General features: G+C 35.1%; 1 protein-coding gene across 5 annotated transcripts in view; it reads right to left on the bottom strand.

Moving 5' to 3' along the window:
• Positions 1-25,863, bottom strand: part of Ralgps2 (Ral GEF with PH domain and SH3 binding motif 2) — a 148,873-nt gene that overhangs the window by 67,914 nt on the left and 55,096 nt on the right. For all 5 annotated transcript variants that reach the window (XM_063240032.1, XM_063240030.1, XM_003474629.5 and 2 more), the window contains exons 5-8: positions 21,386-21,469; positions 15,569-15,658; positions 13,082-13,174; positions 5,683-5,809 (exon numbers count right to left, since the gene is read on the bottom strand). In XM_063240032.1, coding sequence (XP_063096102.1) covers positions 5,683-5,809; positions 13,082-13,174; positions 15,569-15,658; positions 21,386-21,469 — 394 coding nt within the window. The remainder of the gene's footprint in view (positions 1-5,682; positions 5,810-13,081; positions 13,175-15,568; positions 15,659-21,385; positions 21,470-25,863) is intronic.

Consider the following 25,863-nt stretch of genomic DNA (forward strand, 5'->3'; position numbering starts at 1 on the left):
AGCCAGGGGTTTCTTTGCCGTCCTCTCCCTATTTCTCACCCACAGCAGCCTCTAATCCTTCCCTTAGCGTCCCTCCCCAGTCTCCAACTTCTCAACGCCCCCACTGAGCCATATCTGTTCCCTCTGAGGGTTTTTTGTCCTCTTCCCCTGCATCACCAGTTTCTCCGCCGGCTCACCATATGTGGTCTTGGGCGTTCCAGCTTTCTGGCAGGCCACATGGTTGCCAGCAGCCATGTTGCTGTAGCTCCCATGGAGGACAGCCACCATCTTGTGGCCCTCCACTATGTGACAGGACGCCTCCGTCTTGCGATGGACCTCAGGGTCAGTGGCCACCCCCCCTTGTGGCTCCTTGTGTGATCAACAACAGGCATCCTGTGTGGGTCTCGTGGTGACCGGCCAATAGCCTGCATTTCCTTGTTGCATGGTGACAAGTGGCTGTTTTATAGCCAATCATCAGCTAATTGCCTACACATGCCTGCCGGACAGTTGGCCACTCAGTGGCCACAGCCTTCTCAGTCTCAGTTTCTACTCCTGCTTCAGGAACAGGTTAGCCCTGTTCCCAAGAGATTAGCTAATATTTATGTTCCTTTTTTAACTTTCTGAGCTATATCAGATTAGCCATAAATTAGGTTCCTTTTCTGGTATTCTTATTTCAAGAGATCTCTATTAATTGATCTACAAAAAGGTTCATACTAGTCTATTTATTATAGTTCAAATTGGGCAAATATATTTGATTGCATTCTGATTTTATAGGATGATTATCAGTCTATATATCTGTTGCCTGTCCGTCTGCCTGCTCGGTAAACAGCTATTTCTTTTTATTTGAGCTGAACAATTTTTTCCTCTTTTACATTTTCAGATCATTTAATCAAGGTTTATATTCTATTATAGATTTAAAAAACATGCTTCCACTGAGGTTGCCAGCTAGTCAAAATGATGCTAAAATTGTTTAAACAAAATCCCTTGGGGTAAGGAGACAATGGACAGGACTTCAATTGATAAACAAGAAAGTGGCCACTGGTAACTGTAACCAGCTCTTGTTCATGATTTGGAGGCCCCAATAATCTCCATAGCCTTATGAGAGACACCTCAACTAAAGTTCATATGACTAAGACAATTCATTGTTGCTGAATCTGATGGTATATTCACGCCTTCAAATATAAAAATGGGATTATTTATGATAACGAGTGTTTTCTTTCAAATGCAGATGTCTCCGTTTTTCTTGTGTTCCAGCCAGGAGATTCAGGTCAGACCAACAAAGTCACCAGTCAAATAATAATTTTTAAACAAAAATTTATACAATGTGTATGTTGTACTTACAGATGCTTAGTGAGCAGTACAAACAATGTCACAAATTTCTTCAGTGCTCAAATGTTAAAACACCCACGGTTAACAAAAAATAACAATTCCATTTAATTTTCCATGTTAAGCTTACTGCCTCTAGTGCACTATATTGTTATCAATCTTCTGGATGTTCAACAACTAAAATTAAGAGATAATTATAAATTCCTTTTGGATTCTTTTTGCTAGGGTCCACCAGAACTTTTCCAAAAAAACGTTATATGATGCATATTGGGGCCATAATTAACTATATTCAACTGGCATTAAATGACACCGTAGCTGATCTCTCTCCTAAATAAAAAGGTAAAATTAATGAAACAGGCCATTCTCCAAAAATCAGATGGCATTAGACATTCTAACAGCATAAGAGATACTTATACAATTGTAAAACCTAAATGTGTATATGACATATGAATGACATGTCAGTTTCTAAAATTCCCTGGACCTTATCCTCCTTATGGGAAGCCATTACTAAAGTTATAATCATAAATACCCTTTTGATTGTATTATTTGACTCTTGCATACCAATTGATTCTTTGCATTTGTCTCCTTTAGACTTAAAACTGTATACCTACCCAAGATAAAAACCAGATGTCTTGTGACTGTAGAGGAGACAGATACCTTTTACTTTGGGCCAGATCCCAAGACAAAAGGCTAAACTTGGCCCTCAAACCCCACAGGGGAGACCTTCTTAATATGGCTTTTCATGTTTTCAACAACAGAGATAAAAATCAAAAGGAAAAATAACAATCTGATCTCTTAGCAGTGACACTCGGAGCTCTGAGACAGGTAAACTGACACAAGGTGGAGCTGCCTGAGTCCCTCCCGGACCATGCTTCATATACAACAAAGGACATTGGGCAAGAGAGTGCACCAACCCGGCATTCTTCTGGGTTCTTGCCCCTATTGCAATCTCAAGGGCCATTGGAAGAGTGACTGTCCTAGCTGCCAGAGGGCAAGAAAGCCATTCTCTAACTCATTGCCCTCATAGGAGATCTCATCATCACCAGATTCATCGCTGACTGATCTACTCGGACTTGCTGCTGAAGACTGATAGGGTTAAGGTCCTTCTCAGAGCCCCAAGTCCCACTGGAGGTCTCAGGTAAGATAGTCTCTGTACTTGTGGACATGGGGCCATGTATACTGTTCTTTCTAAGTTTTCAGGCAGCTAAGTCCTCAGTCTCTATCATGGGTATTGATGGCCAACTTAGGCAGCCTTTGCAGACAGGGCCTATTCCACGCAGGTTCCAGACTCCTTTCTTCTCTGGTTGATCCCACAGTTTGAGATACCTCCAATCCCACCTGCACTACCCATGCCATGCCTATTTTAATTCATCTCAGGGATCCTTCAAATTTTCCATGCGTTTCCCCAATATACCATAGCTCCCAAACTTTTACAGAGACTTCACCTGTAATTAAGCACCTTTTAGACAATGATTTTCTTAAACTACACATTCACCATATAATACTCCCATTCTCCTGGTACTCAAGCCTGATGCATCTTACCATCTAGTGCAGGACCTTGGGGTAATCAATAATGACATTACCCCAATCCACTCAGTGGTGCAAACCCTTATACCATGCTCTCTCATATCCCCCCCTAATCACTCACTTTACAGTCATAGATCTTAAAAATGCCTATTATTCCTTTGTGCTTATGCAGACTTGCATAAGCACACACCTGTCATCTCTATAGTAAAACCTTTCCTTAGGGACACATAATACCTCCTTCCTTTCTTATTCATCAATTTCACAGACTCATCCCTGGTCAGGACTGGCACATGCCCTGCCACAAATCTCTCAAATATCTTCTCATCTTTGTACTTTTTCAGGATAGATAAAAGCCTTTCCCACAACCAGGGAGACTGCTGATATACTTACTAAAGTCCTGTTACAGGATCATCCCAAGGACTACAACCAAGGTAGAGCAGCCCCTACCTGGTCTTCTTGGCAACCCCAATAGTGGTCAAAGTTGCTGGACTGCCATCCTGGTTCCACATCACTCAAGCTAAGTGGTGCCCTCCCAGCCCTAAATCTAATCATCCTGAGTGGTCATATCATCTTCTATCGTCCATCCATCTCCTTCTCACCAAGGCCTCACAGCCACAACTCTCAGGCTAAGTCATGTTTTGTTATCTAATTTGGTTCCTAATTTCTTATATTCTATTAATTAATTATATTTTATACAGCAGGACTCTTGACAGTCTTTCCTAAAGACTCCCACATCATGCATAAGATTGTCTTCATGTTCTTCTACATTACAACTGTCTTAGTTCTCTCTACCCTCAGCTGTTTAGTCAAACATGAGATCCCTGTGGGCCTAGGCGCTTATCTCCCTTATAGTGACATAGCCATGGCCCTCCCCAGCCCTCTTATTTTTTCCAGCTCAACTCCTGGACCAGAGTCAAGTCCTACCTACCTACACTCTTTAACTTTTACCCTTTCAGACGGGGGAATAATCACTTCTCATAACTTCACTCATCCTAACCCCACACTTATTTTTCAGAATTCTACCTCACCGTGGTCCTGATAGAACAGCATACTTAAATCAAAGACACCTTTCCTTCTACCTCCCCTGGGTTCTTAAATATGATAGTGGCCTTCCTCCTCATAGCACCTTGTCTCTTTGTTTTTCTAGTCTAAGATGCAGGGATTCACCAATGATGAAGCTGTCCTGGCTAAAACACCTGGTACCAGCTTCTACATGGGCATCAACCATCATCCCATCAACCTTCCTAAACCTCAATACGGTGCCCCCTTTCAGCAGGAAGTAGTAAGAAAGAGACTTTGCCTTTTTCCTAACACTACAAAGACGGGAATGAAAGGTTCTTGCCTCAGTAGAAATTGTGGCGGAGGTGGTCTAACAAGGTGGAAGGCCAAAGTGGGAATGCCTACCACTTCCTGCTTCTTCCCCAGCTCCTGTTTGCTCGTGAAGAAAATTCCCAACTGGCTGCTCGTGTGTCAGCAATGCCTGCCCTAAGCACCACCACAGCTGGAAATTACATGTATATCTCATGCCCCACGTTTCCAGCAGAGAAAACCAGGCTCCAGTGGTCATGGAGTTCTCTTCATGTCCTTAGAATAAAGGCTATTTTTACTTTACATTCTCTCTTTTATTGTGCCAAAAACTCTTTCACTTCTATTCTCCCCTCCCCCCCAAATTATACACATTCACATATGGGGACAGCCAAAGTTATGGTAAAAAAACAGAATACATGGCTGACTGGGAGAGCTCACATCTGTAATCGTAGTCACTCAAGAGAACAAGCAAGATGATCAAAAGTATGAGGCCAATCTGGGAAACATAATGAGATTATCTCAAAAAAAAAAAAGTGCAATACACTGTGTAGTACATATCATATGAACTATGCTTAAGGGCATTCTGCTTTCAACACTGGGTATGCACACACCTCCCCATCTCTTGCAGTGGGCTCCTAGGAGGTCCAGTAATGCTGGATGAGTTCAACTTTTCTCCAGGAACTAAGTAGCTGAGCAGACATGTATCCACAATCTTTGTCCCTACCTTATCTTCTAAATACTAGTAAAGATTTCAAACGTTTGTGGGCTCTCTCAACAGTTTTCATTTATTCTGACAAGTATCTTTGAAATTGAGTATGAATAGTTAGATAGAGGAGTAGAAATGGGAACCATAAATACTAGAAACAAACAAATCTTTATCATTTCAATACTCTAGAGAATCAAATCAACTTAATGCATGCAAGGTATATATAATCTTTGTGTTTAATTTATAGACAAATTTAAAAGGACAGTCTGTGCAAGACTTATTTTCATTCGAAAGCTAACAAAGCCTTATTCACGTTTTGTTGAAAATACTCACTATTGGTTAAATCATTCGTGGACTCTATAAACATTGTTAGGATAATAATAAAGAGATGTTTACAGAACTGTACTAAATTTTCACAATTAAACAACTGATTTCACCCAGGCAAACAATAACAATATTCAATGAAACTACTCTTCACAGTAAAATATCTGCCAACGATAAAAGAATTTTGATCAATGTTTTCAGTGAATATATTACAACTTCACTGTCAACTATTGTTTTATTCTATTCTTTAAGAGCATTACTAAAATAGCTAAAGTATATCATTTTCATCACCTAGCTCATTTCTATAAAATGCCTTAAGGGTAAAAGGCTAATTCATTGTGAAAACACATTCCAGGTAATGAGGCTGACAACTCTGTCATTTTGTTTCAGCTTAGCAATCTTGTAGTAATTTATTTTCAAGATATATAAACTAAAAAATTGCCTTTAATTTCTTATGTACTAATTAAGGAAGAGCAACGACTAGGAATAATAAACACAGTAACATAACTCACCTAAATAGGGAATGCAAGGTGTCATCTTTAAGCTACTTATATAGTCTCTGAGTCTTTTGTAGTTATCTTCTTTACTCATTACATACTCTAATTTTTCAAAGGTAGTTTTGTCTTTTCGACTTAATAACTAAAAAACAAACAGAAAAGCCTAAGTTATTTACAAGTTTCATTTTATTGTAGCAAAGATCTGAAACTATATTTACTATGAATTTGGATTTTAATTTAAACATTACACCTTCCTTAAATTATATTTTGCTTAAAATAAAAATCAAACAATCAGATAGAACTGTGAATAACTCAAAATATTTATAAATGTACATAATTCTTAACTAGTAAATAATACATATTTCTCATCTTTACTCTTTTAGATGATTGAGCAATTTGATTTTTATTAAAAATTATATTCTCATTTAGCTCTGTCTATTTTATTGACTATCTCCTCAAAAATAAGATCATTTTTGCATAATCTAAAAGAAATACTGAATTTTGTGAGTAATAATTTTTCTTGACAACTTTAATGATGGTTAGTCTTAATAAAATTTCTATTTCCCTACATTTTGGACTTCTGACAAGACTTTTTGTCTTTGCCAGCACTTCATCATGTACAGCCTAACTTAGGCTTGAGGAGTAAATTTGAGGTGAGTGCTATTTCAGATCAATAGAGATAATAAAGGGGAAAAAAAGGGCAAGGTTGACCAATCACCTCCGTATTAACTAAAAGATTCAGAAAAAAATTTTCATACAAGAGACTAGTAAAAGTTTTTTTCTTTAAATATACGAAGCAACTATTTTATTATTTGTAACAAGATTTCACTTACTTCTTGTCAAACCATTAGTGCTATTTTACAGCATGCAAAACACTTCCCCTATAAAATTCTCATCTAATTTTCCTAAGAAGTTGACAGAAAAATTTGAGTACACATGAGCAGTCTGACTTCAAAGGCAACCACAGGATTAGCAGAATGTATTAACATTCTCAAGTCATGCACTCACTCATAAATACATATGTTTTTTCTAGGTCTCAAAGTCTGGTGCTGGAGATAGGTAGGCTATTTGGACATAATCTTTCCAGAACTACAAAGAGTATAGTTGGAATCTACTTTTCATGATTGAGCAATTAAGTGTGTCAAAGATTCCAAATACCTTTACATAATCTCGATCACAAAAATAAGTAGTATTCCTGCTTTAAAATATGCTTTCAATGAGTCTTTTGCTTTAATGTTTTTGATAAAGTTCCAGTGTCTAAAATAGTTTTATAATCTTCCCCTGTACCCATGTCAACACAATTTATTAGCATTCCCCAGGTAAGGTGCAAAAGTCTGCTTGCTAACAGTTAATCAAATCAACCATTTTGAATAACAAAGTACTCAGATAAGTAAAACAGTTAGAATGTTGTAATAACAACAACAATAAATGGTAACAATAAACAATATCAAAAACAACCAATAAACAATATCAAAAACTCTGATAGAAACAAATTACTTGAAACTCTTAATTGATCTTGCTACATATAAAATTTTAAAATGTAGTAAAAACCTACTTTTGAAATTCTCATAATAAATCAGTAATCAGATTAAATATGTGGTAGGATTAACAGAAGAATATAAAAAACCACTTCAGTGTAGATTTCCCTAGTGATATTCAGAACCTTGAATTACTTTACTATGAAGTCTTAACTTATTTTCTGAGGGCTTTTTAAATGTTTGTATTATCTTTTATATTACTTCATTGTATTCTACCCATTAAAGGGTGGGGGGGAAACAAAGTAGTTAATGACTTAATTTTTTTTTTTTAATCGGTACCAGGGATCGAACTCACAACCGCCTGCTTGCAAGGCAGGTGCTTATGCTGCTGAGCTAAATCCCCAGCCCCCTAATGACTTTATAATTCCACAGATTTTCTCATAAATAGTCTTTTTGGCCAAGAGTATGATAACTAGAAGGAAAGTTCTTCGTGCTTTCACTTGTATTACTGAAAGAGACCCACAGATTTCTGGATAGATGTTATCCACGTAACATCACAATACGCCTGCTCCTAACAGGTGTGGTGATGCATGCCAGGAAAATTCGCCATGAGTTTGAGGTCAGGCTGGGCTATATACTGAGTTCAAGACCGGTTTATCTCAAAAAATCAAAAAACAAAGTGCACACACACACACACACACACACAAAACAGTACACCCGCTCATGTCAGTCACTGTAAGAAATGCAAGACTCCTCATGCTTTGATTTGTATTCCTGTGCAATATGTATAGATACTTACTTGCATATTTATTCATCTTTGAATTTGGGTACAGATTATAATCCTTTGGTCATGACATTATTATTTTTTGCTGGTACAAGTTTATTTTATTTTTAAATTTTATAACAAATATATATGCATTACCTTAAAACCTAAGAACTACACACCAGTACTGTACCTACTTATGTGTTTCTTCTATATTTCATTTCCTTATCATAGAAAGTAATCAGCAATAGCAATCCTAAATCTTTGGTTCATCATTTTCTTATACTTTATTTCGTACTGACTACAGAGTATCATAAATTATTTATAGTTGTCATGGTTTAAGTCAGTAGACCCCAAGCCTCATGAATTATGAACTCAATCAAATCTAGCATTTGTGATTGGTTCATCGTCTAGTGCTCGGATTGGTGGTGAGTGCTACACCCACCTAGGGGTGGAGCCAGCATATGACCTACCAGCGAGAAAAAGGTGTCTCTCTTTTTCTGGTTTATGCTTTGTTGTTTACAGCAGCCTGTGAATGGCTGCCCTGCCATGCCACGTTGACTTAGAGCCAGCTAAGTATGGACTGAAACCTTCAAGAACTCTAAGAAATAAACCTTTCCTTCCTTAACTTTGGGCATCAGGTATTTTGTCTCAACAACAAGTAAAAAGTAACTAAGACAATACTCTTCCACCGAAAAAATTATTATTTGTACTTGTATTTGGTGGGAATAATTCTGGGGATTGATCCCAAGGTCTCTGGTAAGTCCATCATTTGAGCTACATCCCACATGACAACTGCTTTGGTTTGCTCAATATCTGACATGAAGATTTTATTCATGAAGCTGCAGGTTGCTGTATGTCACTCATTTTTATTGCTTCCATGTGTACTTTCTTTTCCAAAGATACCTTTCGAATGCTCATTTTAATTTTTTTATTTTTTCTTTTTGGTTTAAGAGTTCTTATTAGCAAATTCTTGATTGGTTACAGCTGTTGTACCTATTCCCTAGTTCCTGTCTTTTCAATTTTCTTTAAAGTGTTTTTTGATGAACAGAAAGCATATCCACCTTTTCTTTCATTTCTGGAACACTGTATCCTTACCTATGCTATGCCAAACCAGAGAGATAATCACCCATTTTTCTTTCCAGAGCTTTAAAGTTTTGCACTTCACATTCATATGACAATGATTTTTATAAGTAGTACAGTGGATAGATTTTATTTTGTCTTAATAACCTATTTTCTAGTTCCAATTAATAAATAATCTATTTCTTTGTGGATTTACAATACTTCCATTTGTCACATCAGTGTTCTAAAGCAAGGATCTATTTCTGGCTACATTATTCTGTTTTCATTGGTAGATACATCTAAACTTGCTCAAATCTTACACTGCTCAAATTACACAATAAATTTGATATCCATTACATTGCTCATGTCCCTAACCTCCATTTTCTTTAAGACCTTTTATACCTGTGCTTTTCCATATAAATTTTATAATCAATCTTACCTCCCAGGATTAGGGTACATGACAGGTAAAATTGTATTTAAGATATATGTCTTGAGATATACAGTGAAATGTGTATCAATGTGATTAATAAATCCATATAGTACAGTAAAAATATCTCCAATATCTAATTTCTTAGTAAATTTCAAGTATACAACATAGAATTATTAAATACAATCACCACGCATGCTGTGCGTTAGATTTTCAGAACTTATTTATTTTACATAACTCAAACACTGTACCCATTGACCAAAATCTCCCAGATTTTTCTATTCCCCAAACTATCATTGTATTCTTGCCCTTTATGTGTCAGACTTTAGATCCCACAAGTGAGACATGGTATATTTCTCTGTAACATGGTTTATTTCAGTTAGGATGATAATATTCTCCAACTTCATTCTTGTTGTTGCAAGGACCAAATTTTCTTTTTTTTGAAGGCTAACAGTACCTTACTACACTGTTAATCCAATCACCTACTCATAGACTTTTAGGTTGCTTCCATATCTTAACTACTGTAAATAATTTTGTAATGAACATACTCTTTCAGATATGGAATTTCCACTTTTATGGTTTCAGTCCATGATCATTTTGCCTATAGCTTCGGGCCTGTGATACAGCAGAACATCATGGTGGGGAGTGCACTGCTGAACAAAGCTGCTCATCTTTCAGTAGCAAAGTAAGACAGAGAAAGAGAGGGTAGAGCCCCATTATCCTTTCAAAGGTACGCCCCTCAACAATCTAACATCCTACCAGGTCATGTCTCCCCCACCTATCAAAGGGTACAGAACCTCCCACCAGAACCACCAGCGTAGGAACGATCCTTTACACGAAGCTTCGAGGGACAATTAATAACAGCTCTGTATCTATTAAACAGTAACTCCCATTCTCACCTGTTCCAGTCCCTGGCAACCACCATTCTACTCTGTCTCTGTAATTTTGACTATTCTATGTACCTCAAGAAAGTAAAATGATATCTGAGTTGTAAGTGTGCTTATTTCATAATATTTTCCAGATTACCTATGGTACAGAATTATCACAGAATTTCCTTTGAATAATATTCATTGTATGTATGTACCTTTCATTTATCCAGTCATCTACTTATAGATATTTGGATTTTTATGTTATGTCTATTGTGAATTATGTTTCTCCTGACACTGATGCAAAAGTATCTGTTTGTGAGCCAGGTGTGATGATGCACACCGGTAATTCCAGCATTCTCAAGTGTGAGGAAAAAGGAGCCCAAGTTCAAGCCCAGCCTGGGAAACTCAGTGAATTAAGACTCTGTCTCAAAATAAGCTAATAACAATAGAACTGGGGATCTAGCTCAGTACTCTGTATAGACTCCCTAGTATTACAAACAAAAAACCAAATGGCTAACAAAACACAAGACGAAAATCTGTGTCTTTGCTTTCAATTCTTTTATATATATATATATCCAGAAGCAGAACTTCTGTACTGCATGGCAGTTCAATTTTTAAGGAGAAATATTATTGTTTTTCAACATTTTCTGAAATTTATTTTGGATTGTCTTGTAGGTAAGTGAATGTCATAAACAATGTTTACTTCCCCTTTTCTACATCAGAGAAAAAGTTTCTTTTTCTTATACTGCACAGGATATTTCTATGTTGAATAGAAACACTAGGAAGGATATTCTTTTCCTTGATGTTAAAGAGACCATCCTTAATATTGTCCTTATTACAGGATGTTGTAGTCTTTTGGGCACATGTCTTTTATCAGTGAAAAAAAAAAATTCCTCGTTCATTAAAAATTTTAACCCAAGCAGAACTCAAACTCACAAAATATTTTCTAACTTGACCCAATACAAGTTTTCCAATTGTACTTTCTGAAATTCAATCTCCACCTCTGCAAAATCCCCGTTTTTAACATTTTCTCTAAGCATTTTTTTCTTTTACATCTGGTGATTTAAGTCAAGTATATATCATCTTTGCTCTTCAAAATCTCTTCCAGTTTATCCCACTTTCTTCCCTAAAATCATCCACCATCTAATCTGCTGTGCTTTAAACTTAATAGATGGTAAGTGCTGTTCAACAAAATTTTGTGATGATGGAGACCCATGTGCTGTTTAATGTAACAGTCACCAGCCAACATGTGCTACTTGGCTAGCTAGTATGGCTGAGGAAGTGAATTTGTAATTAAGGATCTAAATTTAATAGCTACATGTAGCTGGTGGCGCCTGTATTAAACGATACCAAGACTGTCATGTTTATGTTACTGGCATTGACTGACTACAAGTCATTTTCCCTCTATATCCAGAAGACTTTAGAAGGTGGAGAAAAGGGTCAATGAACCAAAATTTTCCTTTTGAAAAACATTAATGATCACAATGTTCACGGAGATGACATTCTCAATATGATGAGATTTCTGACTTCTTGATTTTTCCAGTCATCCAATCTCTCCACAACTTTCTACTTCTACTCTGTCACCTTGAATATGGTAGTTCACTAGGACTTCTAATCTGGTAACCGTATCACCTTTTCACTGTTCATCACCTCCCTCATTTACTTGTAGTTTCTTTATCAATAAAACAACTCAAATACTTCCTTTTTGATCTCTTGTGCTACCTTAGATGCCTTTGGTACAAAAACTTGTAGAAAAATACCAACTTTGTTTAAATACAATTTTTATTATGCAGTGTTTGTGAGCGTTTTTAGTTACATTGTTGTGGCTGCCTCAAAGCTTTGAACTGATTTGAAACATTTACCTTTCACATGCACCTTACTGAAGATCCAGAAGTTGTACAATGCCAGATTCCCTATAGTACAGGGAAATACTACAATGTTTTTACCAGCCTGCCTTTCAGTGAATGGTCCTGAGCAACAGCATTCACTAGATATTTTTATTTCAGTCTTACAAAGACACTTTGCAAAAGACGACTTCCACAACTACCTCAGAAAGTGGCAAGAATGATGGGATAAGTATATTTGAAGTGAAGGAGAATCCTTTGAGGGGATTAATGACAATGTGTTTCTCACTGTCCTACAATACATTTTTATTTAAACACCATGTTTTGATCAGTTCTTGTATTTGCAGATATGAAAACTCATACCTTTACTCTGGTCATATCATCAGAATATAGAACAATATGATTCCAGGTTTACCACCACATTGTTCACTACTAATAAGGAAAAAACCTTGGGCTGGGGATTTAGCTCAGCGACACAAGCGCCTGCCTGGAAAGCTTGAGGTCATTAGTTCAATCCCCAGTATCGCAAAAAATAAATAAATAAAAATAAAAAAATAAGGAAAAAACCTTAAGATTTATGACTAAAAAAATTAATGGAAGTATAAACCACTAATTTTTTTCAAACTTGCAATTTATATTTTCCTCAAACCCATTAAAATCATAATCATAACACGATTAAATGCCATTTTTTGGAAGGAATACTTTCCCCATGAGGTGAATATGAAACACTATGCTGTTAAAGATGCTTTAAAAGGATAGAAATCAAACACCAAACTGTAAGCTACTCACAAATTACCTGACAAACCTGACCAAACACTTCAGAGAAAATGCAGAGTTCAAAGTACAAAGTAATTTAAAACTTATCTATTATAATGATTAATCATACTAAGAACCACTAAAACAAAACAAAACATGATTTCTTTACTACCCAAAGGAAAGCTAATCTTTTATTACTAAGGAAAATTACTTACCGCCCACGTTTTAGTTAACCTGAAAATTGGAGCACTCTGTAAGCCAGAAACCACTGCCATAAGTGCATGAAGATTATTCAGTTCATACAATTTCTGACAATTTAAGAAAAAAGGAGAGGGTAAAAAGTTTAAAAATGAATATAAGACAAATATAGACTGATAAGCACAATTCAGGCAATCAATGATGCTCTAGTGTTTAATTATTTTCACACTTGAGATTTGTCTTTGGAGTACCCATTATGTTTAGAGCAAACTGTTTTTTGGCACAGAAAAGAAGTTCCCTCTTGTAAACTGATCACTGTTGCCAAACGCTGGGAATAAATCTATCTCTAACAGGGTAACATATTTAAAAACCAGTTATGACTCAAGATGAAATTTAGCTGGTATTATCATGCACCAGGGTTCTAGTAAGCAGTTTCCTTTCTTATACTGAAATATTACTAATCCTTAGTCTCATGTTCCAAATTTCAAGAAAGGGTCTGCCCCGCATTTTGATCAGCTTTCTTGCCAAACACTCTAATTATTCCAAGGCTAGGGTTCAAATCTTGCTTCCACTGTTCGTGATTTCCTGCTCCCTTCTGCCTTAAATTTCAGATCCTTTACTTTTTATTCATTCTGGGACATTACTTTTAAAGTCTGTGTGCAGAAAATGCCCAACAACTAGGTTTAATCAATTTGCCGAGAGTTCTACTTGACATATATTGCTAATTTTCCAGATTTTATACCACTTCAAACATCCCAAAGGTTCTATCTAAAAACCTGCCATCTTAGAACTTTCCTAACTTTGCTACCAGGTAAGCTCCATGTCTAGAAAATGCCAGAGGTGAGGCATTTCACTGAAACCTACATGAAAATAAAAACAAAATAGAAACCTTCACTCAGAAAGGTTGTATTATCTAGCTGGGGAATTATTTAATCACTAAACGTGTTAAGCATTTATGGTGGACTGGGTACTCTGTTAGATTCTGTTTGTGTAAGAATGAAAAAAGATCTAAAAAGAAGAAATTCTGCTGCAAGACTGCTGTTTCAACTCATGTGTGAGTTCCCAGTCTGCTGGGATGCCCTACAGATTTCATACTTGTCAGTCCCTATAATCACTTGAACCACTCCTTACATCTCTTCATGTATTGCATGTTTAAAACTTGATACATTTTTTTTTACAGAACGTTATTGGTCTGTCTTTCTGGAAAATACTGACTGGCACAATCTGCTGAAGGAAAAGACAGACCTAGTTTTGTAATGAACTGAATATAGAAAGCAGAGAGTCAGAACCAAGGGATTTAAGAGTGATGAAAAAAAAATGATGGTCCGAGAAAGGCAAAGCTGTCACAGAGAACAAAGTCTTACGACTCTAAACAAGAATCAAATGATTATACAATGAAAAAGACATGATAGGTTTAATGAGCAAAACTTGATGAACATAAAAGCAAAAAACCACTAAAGTATCAAAAAATGGAAATTCACAATCTCTGAGAAAAGCATTAATTTGTATTTTCCTAAAAATCAGTATTTACCTAAACTATTACAAAGAATGTTTCTGGATTTTTATGATCCTTCTGAAAAACAACATGTATGTAGAAGGCAAGCTCTGCCACCTAGTGCCCCAGAATTTATTAGAATCTAACTGTTTCCATGTGAGGAAACTGTGGAAGAGCTACAAAAGAATAATTGCACACATAGTACTCCTCACTTTAATCTATCTTTTTTGTTCACAGGTAAGTTATGATTATAAGACTCATACAGAACCAACATGGCTATCATTAATCACACTTCTTAGTGAACTTAATATAAATTTGCACTTGTCACAGGTTTATCTCACTGTCCTTTTTCGGTATGTCCTTTTAGTTCTTTCCTGCTATATTTATTTTCTGCACCACAAAATAGTTGTTCAGTGAACATATCTGGTAATATCACATACGCTATTCTTATTTATTTATTTATTTGAGACAGGGTTTCGCTATGCAGTTCAGGCTGGCTTTGGGCTCACTTTGTAGCCCAGGCTGGTCTCAGACTTATGATGATCCTCCTGCCTCAGCCTTCCGAGTGCTGGGATTACAGGTGTGTGCCACCACACCCAGCTAGCATACACTATTCTTATAAAAATAAAAGAATTTTTATTCTCCACATCTGGCAGGGTAATCTATTTTGAAAGTTAATTTAAAAATGGCTACATATTCTTCTACTTAATCTTATATGGCTTTTTCCATCACCTTCAAAATAGTGTAGTATTTTACAAATATCATACTTCATCATAATTTGACCTCTGTCCACTTATCTAGTAAAACAGATAACATAGTTTAGTTACTCAGGGAGAAGAAAGAAGTATATAAAAGGTGGAGAAAACAAGAAAAACAATGGAGAAGGATTCAATTAAAACAGAAAAGATACTTTTTCCATGATCAATAAACAGTAAATAAAGTATCACAGGGAAATAGTTATTTAAAACATTTCTGAATGACTGAACTAAACAAAACATGTTTTTCTTACCTTAGCAGTTTTAATATAGTGGCTCAAAACTTCTGCTCTAATTTTCAATGTTTGAGCATGAAGAATCTCTCTAACGACCCAAAAGCTTACCTGAAAATAAAAATTAAAGATTGCAGGACAAGATTAATTTGCTAAGATCAAATTAGTGACAAAAATGACTGGGTGAACTTCTAGAACTGCATTAAAAATAATGATTTATTTTTCCCTTTAACATCACTGAGACATAACCAGCTTTCAAATATTACATATTTTTCATATAATGACAATGAGAAAGATACAGATATGAACATGTGAAATATATATACATACATAAAGACATCACTAACTTGTAAAAGTTAATATGAAGTGTTAGGGAAAACAGGTTCCTAGAAGAATGCAATACAACCAAAACAGTACAGCCTAAACATTTGTATAAATATCTTTTTTTATTTTTAATCTTTACTATATTTTGAAACATATGGGTAGAATTAGGTGAGACCTTGTCATGATTTATGTCAACGGCCCCCAAGACTCATGCAATTACGCATTCGTTTGTGATTGGTTCACTGTCTATCGCTTGGATTCGTGGTGTTACACCTGCCTAGGAGTGAAGTCAGGATACGATGTAATGGTGGGAAAATGCGTCTCTCTCTTGCCACTTTCTGTCTTGCAGCAGCCATGAATGGCTGCCCCACCATGCAGCTGAGTATGGACTGAAACCACCAAGAACTGTGTAAGAAACAAACTTTTCCTTTCTTCATTTTGTGTGTTGGCTATTTTGCCCCAGCAACAAGTAAAAAGTAACTAAGGCAGATCTAAAAGCAGACCTTACAAAAGTTGTCACTTTGTGTGTGTGTGTGTGTGTGTGTGTGTGTGTGTGTGTGGCTTTATAGTCCCATGCTACCATTTAAGGCTTAAGATTCCAAATTTAATGAAACTATTTCTTCATTTAAAAACACTAAAATTCATCAGAAGGCAGATGAACGTCTGTAATATTCTGAAAGTCTAAATATTCTGGTGGAAAGTTTGCTTATGATGTAATAAGTATATAACAGTGTTTTCTTTTATGTATTACTAATACCAAATCAAAGTACTTACTGTAAGTTAAACTTACACAAATCTAAAAACAGGATGTAGGTAGGGCTCTCAGTATAAAAAGTAAAAGATAATGTTTTACTTTTTAGATGAGAAATATTTTACGTGTGCATGTGTAAATGTAAAACTATAAATTTTACAAAGTCATGCAATACTTGATGTATTAGAGCTACTAGTGACAGTAATTCTCCCACTATAACAAGATTTACTTACCCTCAGAAGAACCTCAAAGTTACACCATAGAATTTTTTTTAGTGGTGCTAGAGATCAAACCCAGGCCTTGTACTATAGTCAAGTCCTCTGCCTCTAAGCTACATCACACGCTAAGATGTTTTAACAATAACCTTAGCAAAAATCAACTATGAATTCAAATCTAAATTGCAATCACTGATGCAGACAATTTTTAAGATGAAAACTATGGTGATTTTAAAATACAAATTCTCTGTCACTGCTCTTGTCAAAAGTTGTTATCTTTCACTAAATCTGGGCATGTTTGTGATTGCTTTGATTAAAAAGTATTGGAAAAAGTAATGTGGAGCTCCAGAAGGAAACCATAGAAGCCCACATAGCCCTCCATCGTTGACTGCTGGAATACTCACTCTGGGGAGCCTGGAGCTATGATGTAAGAAGCCCAATGACCATCATGCCGGAAAGGTGAAATATGGGTATTTTGCAACTGACAGCCCCAGCTAAAGCCAACCACACCTAAGAATATTGACCCAGAGTGACCAACATCAAAACACAAAATTGCTAGGCTTAAAAAAATTTTTTTGGTTATCTAGAAAAAAAGGAAAAAATGACTTTTAAAGAAAAGACTACTGTCACACTTTTCAGCAGAAATACTCCATGTCAGAAGAAGAAAACAGCAATATATACCTTCGTAGAGATCAGGAGAAACAGAGAGGGAGTACACCAAGAACTTCAAATAATAACACTGAAACTACAAAATGTCAATATGCTTCCCACAAGGAACCACAAAACACACAGCCAGTATTTGATCTAAAGGGAGAACTGGACTCAAATACTATGCAGTTAACAGTGAGGGAATTCACCAGCCCACTTTCCTCAATGGACATATCATCTAGACAGAAATGTATCAAAGAAACATCTAAATTGAAACACTATATAGCAAATGGATCTAGGAGACATTTATTTACAGAACATTCATCCAAAGCAAAAAAATACACATTCTTACCAGCATGTGGAACAGTCTCTACGATAAAACATGTATTAGGGTACACATTAAGCCTCAATTAATTTAAAAATCTGAAATCATATTTTGTATCTTCTCAGACTACAACCAATTTGAACTACAAATCAACAAGAATGGAAACTCTACAAATACATGGAGACTTAAAAAATGGTTCTAAATGACTAACAGGTAGAAACTAACAGGAAGAAATCAAAAGAAAAATTTTAAAAATTTCTAGAAATTAAAAACAATGATGACATAAAGTATCAGAGTCTGTGTAATACGGCAAAAACAGTACTGAGAGAGAAGTTGACAGCAATAAATGTATTCCTCAAAAAAACTAGAAAGACCTCAAACAACCCAACAATGTACCTCAAAGACTTAAGAAAGGAAGAGCTAAGCAAACTCAAAGTTAGAAAGAAATAATAAAGACCAGAAATACAATCTAAACTATAAATAAAAACAGCAACAAAACTGGTAATACATGCCTATAAACCCATGACTCAGGGAGGCTGAGGCAGAAGGACTGCTTGAGCCTGAGTTGGGAAACTTAGTGACTTAGCAATACCTGTCTCAAAACAAAAAATTAAAAGGGACTTGGGATTTAGCGCAGTATAAAGTCCCAGATTAAATCTCCAAACAAAACCAGAGCTACGGCTGGGGATTTAGCTCAGTCACATAAGCGCCTGCCTGGCAAGCGTGAGGTTGTGAGTACCATCCTTGCTACAAAAAAACAAAAAACAACAACAACAAAAAAAAACCCAGAGCTAGGTTTTTGTAAAGATAAAGAAAACTGATAAACCTTTGGCTAAATACTGAAAAAGAAAGAACACAATTCACCAAAAATTTATCAAAAAGAAATTAAAAAATCCAAACAGACCAATAAGTAGTAAATAGATTGAAGTAGTAATTAAAAATCGCTCATTTTAAGAAAACATAGGAACTGATGGCTTGACAGCTCAGTTTTTCAAAGCATTAAAAAAAAAACAAAAACAAAACTAAAAGACGGAAGGGAGGGGAGGGGAACCAGGGGGAAAAGGGAATAATTAAGATATATGTTCTACATTATATACAGGTACAAATTCCCAATGATGAATGTGCTCATTATGTATGGAAAATATGTAGTGATAAAAAACAAGAAAGTAAATTTACACAAATTTACTCTGGCAACTCTTTAAATGAGATCAGCTTTAGCATTATACCAATACCAGACAAAGATGAAAAAAACTCAAAAAACAAAAACAAAACAGAATCAAAAAACTAGAGACCCATATCCCTGATGAATGGATGCTAAAAATCTCATTAACAACAGATGCAGAAAAAAAAGTATTTAATTAAAATTCCTTCATGATAAAAATTCCCAAAAAATTATGTATAAAAAGAAAGCACCTCATAGGTAATGAAAAACTCAGAGCCAGTATCATAGTGGATGGGGAAAAACTGAAAGCATTTCCTCTAAGATTTGGAATAAAACAAGGATGCCCATTTTCACTATTCTTTTTTTTTGTCTTTTTCGTTTTTATCGGTACCAGAGATCAAACTCACGACTGCCTGCTTGCAAGGCAGGTGGCTTATGCCGCTGAGCTAAATCCCCAGCCTCTATTTTCACTATTCTTAATACAGTACTGGAAGGTTTAGTGAGAGCAATTAGGCAAAAGAAATAAAGGACATCTAAATTAAAAAAGAGTAACAGATATCGTGACAGGGAAAGAAACTGCTCAAAAGGACAACTGGGATGGGGGAAAAGAGAAAAGATGGAAAAAATATATATATATACATACACCCAAAATAGCTAAGGTAATTATACTACTAATTTTGTAAATTCAGGAAAAGAAACTGTTTATATTGTTTGATATTTTGCATGCCTGTACCTTGTAACCTGAGCAACTATTTCAAAGCTAACAATATGTAATATAGTGACCATTGTTAATTTCCTATCAACTTGTTTTGAAATCCTGTATTGCTTTTATTGTTCTGGGTTTTTTTGTTTGTTTTTTTGGAGGGGTACCGGGGATCGAACTCATGAGCCAGTGCCTGCCAGACAAGGCACTTATGCCACTGAGCTAAATTCCTGGCCCCTATTTTATTTTCTTTTCATCTCTTTAAAATAAAAAATAAATTAATTACAAAGAATAAGGTTAAATTATGTATGTTTGTAGATGACATAATTCTATATGAGAAAAGGAATCCATTAAAAATCGTTAGGACTTATAAACTTAGTAAACTAAGATAAAAAAAATCAACATAGAAAAGGATTTCTATATACAACTAATGAACTTGCTGAAAGAAACTAAGAAACCAATCCCATTCACAATAGTTACAAAAAAAAAAGAAATAAAATTAACCAGAGCCAAAGTTCCATATAAAAAAGACACTAGTTTGCACTCCCACATTGATTGCAGTACTATTCACAATCATCAAAGTATAGCATGAAACGTGATGCTCTTCAGTGAATCAATGGATAAAGAAACTGGTTTATTTACACCATGGAATACTATTCTGTTATTAAAAAAAATTTAAAAAGAAATCATGTTATCTGCAGCAATGTGGATGAACTAGAGATCACTGTGCTAAGTGAAGCAAGCCAGAAACAGGGAGACAAATACCACATGTTCTCATCTGTAGAAACAAGTAAGTTAACCTCACAGAAGAATAGACTACAATAATGATAACTAAAGATAAGAATACTGAGAAGAATAACAGAAGAATTCAGTAAGCAGCACCAGTAACACAGATTGCAGGAATCACTACTGGTTCTTTTGCACAGACAGGTAACAATTAGCTAAAACAACCTACGATACATTTCAAAATGACTAGAATATGAAATCCTAACACATATTAATATTAAAGAGATGGAAATGTTTATTACCCTGATTTGATTAATATACAGTGTATATATGCATTATATTATCATAATGTATCCCATAAAGATAAACAAACTTTTTTTAAAAATTTAATGTTCAAAAAGTATTTAAGAGGGGCTAGGGACTTAGCTTAGTGGCCTAAGTGCCTGCCTGGCAAGTGCAAGGTTGTGAGTTCAATCCTTGGTACCAAAAAAAAATTAAGAAACTAAAAATAACATGACAGTAGGGTAAAAGCTACTGTCTGAAACAGGTAAAACATAGTCAATAGACAAGCAGCAAAGAATGTCAATTTCTATGCTGGGGCTTCAGCTCAGTGGCTCAAGTGCTTGCCTGGTGCAAGCTAGTGAGTTTCACTCCCAGTACCAAAAAACCCACATTTAATATTTAAGAATTTAAAAAAACCCCACAAAGATCATGAACATACACAGTATTTAAAGTTACTGGGTGAAAACAGTCCTCAACTGATGTGACTAAACTGTTGAATAAAAAATCATGTATTGAGAAAAGTTAAATTTCAGAAACTAAGTATCAAAATTTGTAACTTGAACAAGTATTTCTAAGATGACAATATGTAATGTATGAACTAGCCATTTCTTAATGTTAATTTTTTTTGAATTCTGTATCATTCTTTTTTCTATTTTTTTCTTTCTTTCTTTAAATAAAAAAAATTTTTAAAAAATAACTTACATGGTTAAATCTTCTCGTGAAGGCAACTGCATTTGGGGCAGAACTATATTTTTCTTTTTTATTCCATCCACAACTTGAGAGTTCCTGTAGCATTAAGATAAAAATTAAATGTAAATTAAATAATGAGAAATAGCTCAGTTTTCGTGTCATATTAAGAATTTTAAAACATTAAAAACAAAAACAAACAAAAAAACATTAAAACAATTTTTGTTCTTTTCTAGAATGTCTGTATTATATGATAGTCATTTAGTAAAATCACAAAAGTAAATTTTATTAGGATATAGAAGAATGAAATTAGGTGGTAAAAGAGGAAGGGCAAGCTTTTATTCCATAAGCAGAACAGTGGTGGATTCTTCTCTGGAAAGATCCAGGTACTGACAGTTTAGCATCCCACAGCTTAAAGAGTGAAGACTACTAGTTGTCCAGCCCCATTCACTTTGGACTCCCACAATCAGCTTTTAAGTCTCTCCTTTATTTGACAGTCACTGAATTCAGATATTTACGCAACAGAATTCAAACGGCCCTAGAACTTGGATGTTAAAAAATTACTTTTTATTCTACACTAACCTCTAACTGAAATGAGATATTTCTTTATAAATATAAATTATAGATTACATACCCATCAAGACAAAAATAGGAAGATACAGAAAAAGAAATACCAAAGGAAAACAGAGCTTCTGGAAATAAAAAATATAAGTACCGGATACACATGTTATTGCCACATACATACACTCACATCACAGGTACATCACATTACAGTTAGTACAAATATCTCAAAACATCATTTATATTCATTATTCCAAAATTATAACAGTTCTAGGACTCACCTCTATACCTTTCACAGTGGGTTAATAAAGAACTCACAGCCACTTTAAAAATACTGATTTGTGTTATAAACGAACTGATTTTGATTTTTAAAATGAGTTTGTCCATAGGCTTTAGTTTGCCAGTGTCCCAGGGTCCCATATAAGTTACTAAACCTTTGCAGCACAGCCACAACCACCAAAGAGGTAGAATCCATAGGAAAAAGGGAAAAAAAAAATGAAACAAATAAAATGTGAGCTACGTCAAGGGTCAGAAAAAACTGAGACAAGGAAAAGGCATAACATGTAAGTATACTGTCAGAATGATGAGAAAACATGCCTATCAGGCAAAAAGAGGAAGATATAGAGAAAGAAATACCAAAGGAAAACAGAGCTTCTAGAAACAAAAAATATAAGAGAAAAAAATCAATTAAAAGGGTTATCAGACAAAGGTGATAAAATGTTTTTTTAAAAAAAGGCTGAAAGTAGGAGCAAAAGTCAACAATGAGGTAACACAGAAATGGAGAAAAGTCAATACCAAAAATACCTCAGAACTTAAAAATTCAAGAAAAGGCCTGCCTAATGCTCGGGGCAACAAATTTAAAATAAAACAAAATTTTTAAAAAGCTGAAGCACAGAATCAAAAACTTGCAAGACAATGGAGAAGAGAACATAAAGTCCTGGAAGCAGTGTTCTCAAAATCCTAGAATTCCATATCCAACAAAACATCAACTGAGTAGTAAAGAAGATCACAGGCATTTTCAGGTCCAGACATTTCAGAGAATTGCCTTCCACGCGTTTACTTTTAGGGAGCTAGTAAAATTTGTGCTTCACAAAACAAACCAGCCAAGAACAGGGAAGGAGGTGGGGATGGTGGCTCAGTGGTGGATGGTGTGCTCAGCACGCACAAGGCCCAGGCTTCAATCTCCACAACCAAAAAGGGGTGGACGGAGAAAATGAAAAGATCCTGGAAACTGAGGAACATAGAAAGAATATATTGGAAATTCCCTGATGAAAATTGAGAGGTGATCCTGGGACATTAAGAAATCCTGGAGTGGAGCTAGAGCAGAGATACTGGGGGCATAATAGGTCTCAGAAAAAAATGAAACCACAGTCTTGACATGTTTCAATATATAAAGAAGAAAGAATCACTACATTTGATTCTAAAGAACGTGAATGATAGCTACAGAGAGCTAAAGTAAATTCTTAGCTCAAAACAAAATTTTAAGTAATCATAATACAACCATAAAGAATATGGTCAAAACTGTAAAATAACTACATGGGGAAAAGGAGAAATAAATTGTGTAAATGTGTTGCTGGGGGAAACACAACAGTAAAATGTGTCCCCTACAGTAGAATGGACATATATCTAAAACTGAAAAAAATCAAGACGCAATAAGTATTTAACTACTAGTATTTGAAAATGAATATAAATTTTTCCAAGGAGAAACACCTGAGGGATTTGGAAGTAGGAGTCAAGAGCCCAGGCTATACGGTGGAGACTAACAGGGTTATGTACTTCATTCTATTATGAAAACATACAACTTCTAGCTGGGTGTGGTGGCTCATGCCTGTAATCCTAGCACTCAGGAGGCTGAGACAGGAGGATCATTGTAAGTCTGAGACCAGCCTAGGTTACAAAGTGAGCTCAAGGCCAGTCCGACTTGCACAGCAAGACCCTGTCTCAAAAAAGACAAAAAAAAGGGGCTGGGGATTTAGCTCAGCGGCATAAGCACTGCCTTGCAAGCAGGTGGTTGTGAGTTCAATCCCCAGTACCGGTAAAAAAAAAAAAAGGAAAGAAAAATATACAACTTCTTAGAACATAGTACACACATATCTTCAATAAAATAAACTAGAAACAAATGAAAAGGAATAGACTCAGTTATGATACAGCATTCCAAAGGAGAGGGGCCAATGTTCCTTCAAAGAGGATGCTTGTCAGTAGACACTATCAATAAAGTGGTAGATTTAAGATATTTTGGAGGTAGACAGGATCTGAAACAATAAGGAATACTGAGCAAAGACAATCATTGTTTCAACAAAGTAGATAAGCAGTGGATGTTCTGCAGATACAAATTGCTAACTTCTAAAATTAGATGAGAACTTTCAAATTAAAAAAATAAACAACAAAAGCAAGTGTATACTAAAAATACCCTTTGTTACTCAGCCTAGATACATGTTCATTTCATATTAACCCTCATGAGGACACAATATTCATATGCAATTAACATAAATGATTATTATATGGCAACAGTAAGAAAAGCAGCAAACTGTTAGGAAACATTTTTGGTTTTTCTAAAATCACAGCATACTCAAGACATCTACATAAAGATATCTGTTGGAGCAAAATCCCTAGGATTAAATCCACAAATATTCAGTATGTTCTTAGCCAATTTATTTCTAAATTTATAATTTTATAATCAGTGTCCATCAAATTTTAATTAACCTTATCAAACCACTCAAAATGGTCATTTGACATAAAATTTAATCCCAATTATCGACCTTTGTATGAGAGGCTAATTTCAATTTCCTATTAAGTAATGCTACATCTTTTGCTATCTATGATCAATTCCTAAAACACAGTCCTAGAAATGAAATCACTAAGTCAAAGAGCATCACTTTTTAAGGCTTTGATACTTGTCAAATTGCCTTCCAAAATACTTATATTACCGCTAGCATTGTTATTTCCATAAATATTATCAAAACTATGTACATTTGCTTATTTTTTTTTGTCTTTTTCCTTTTTATTGGTACCAGGGATCGAACTCACGACTGCCTGCTTGCAAGGCAGGTACTTATGCCGCTGAGCTAAACCTCCAGCCCTGTACATTTGCTTCTTTCTCTATATTACTCTATATTACTGCCTTAATTTCCCTAACTATAAGTCTGTGTTTCTAAATTCTGAGAAAAAGGGCGAGGGATGAATATGAATCACCTAATAAGCCCACCACTCAAAGAAAACTTCCCTAAATATTTTCCAGTCTTAAGCACGCATGTGGGCCTGTTTTTTAATTTTAAAAGTCTTTCTCATGCTGAGAATAGATGTCTTATTTTTTAATGAAATAATAGCAATAAAATAGTTAAAACACAGATATTAATTACTAGGCATCAACTTACGTGTTTTATATGATGTCTTTATCATTATAATTTACCATCATAAGAAACTCAGATAAAACAATTGGTATCGTTTTTTTACACTTAAAAAACTTCAACATTTTTTTCTTTTTTGGTGCTGGGGATTGACTGAGAGCCTCATACACCTAGGCAAGAGCTCTACCACTAAGCTACATTCCTAGCCCTGTTAACTGGTGGTGTTTTTTTTTTTTTTTTTTTTTTTGACTCCTCAAATAAAAAAAAGTTAAGTTTTTGGAAAATCTACCCGATTCTGAGAACATTTCAGCATAATTTTCTAATGGGAAAATGCTTTCCCACTTCAAGAAAATTCTGTTGGTGGGAGGAGATGATACATTATTTGGGAACAAATGGGCTTAACCACCACTGAAGCTCTCCATTTTAAAGAGACTTCTAATAAAAAAACAAAACAAACAAACAAACAAAAAAAACCACGAAAACACAGGTATTTTTAAAGACCTCAGAAGGCTATAGTTAGTCTTTTTTTCCTTTGTGCCACTTTTTTTTTATTTTAAAGAGAATAAAAAGCAATAAAAGTGATAT

The sequence above is a fragment of the Cavia porcellus genome, unplaced genomic scaffold (assembly GCF_034190915.1).
Source record: "Cavia porcellus strain 051 isolate PalLab524CR breed Dunkin Hartley unplaced genomic scaffold, mCavPor4.1 scaffold_29, whole genome shotgun sequence".
NCBI lineage: Eukaryota > Metazoa > Chordata > Mammalia > Rodentia > Caviidae > Cavia > Cavia porcellus.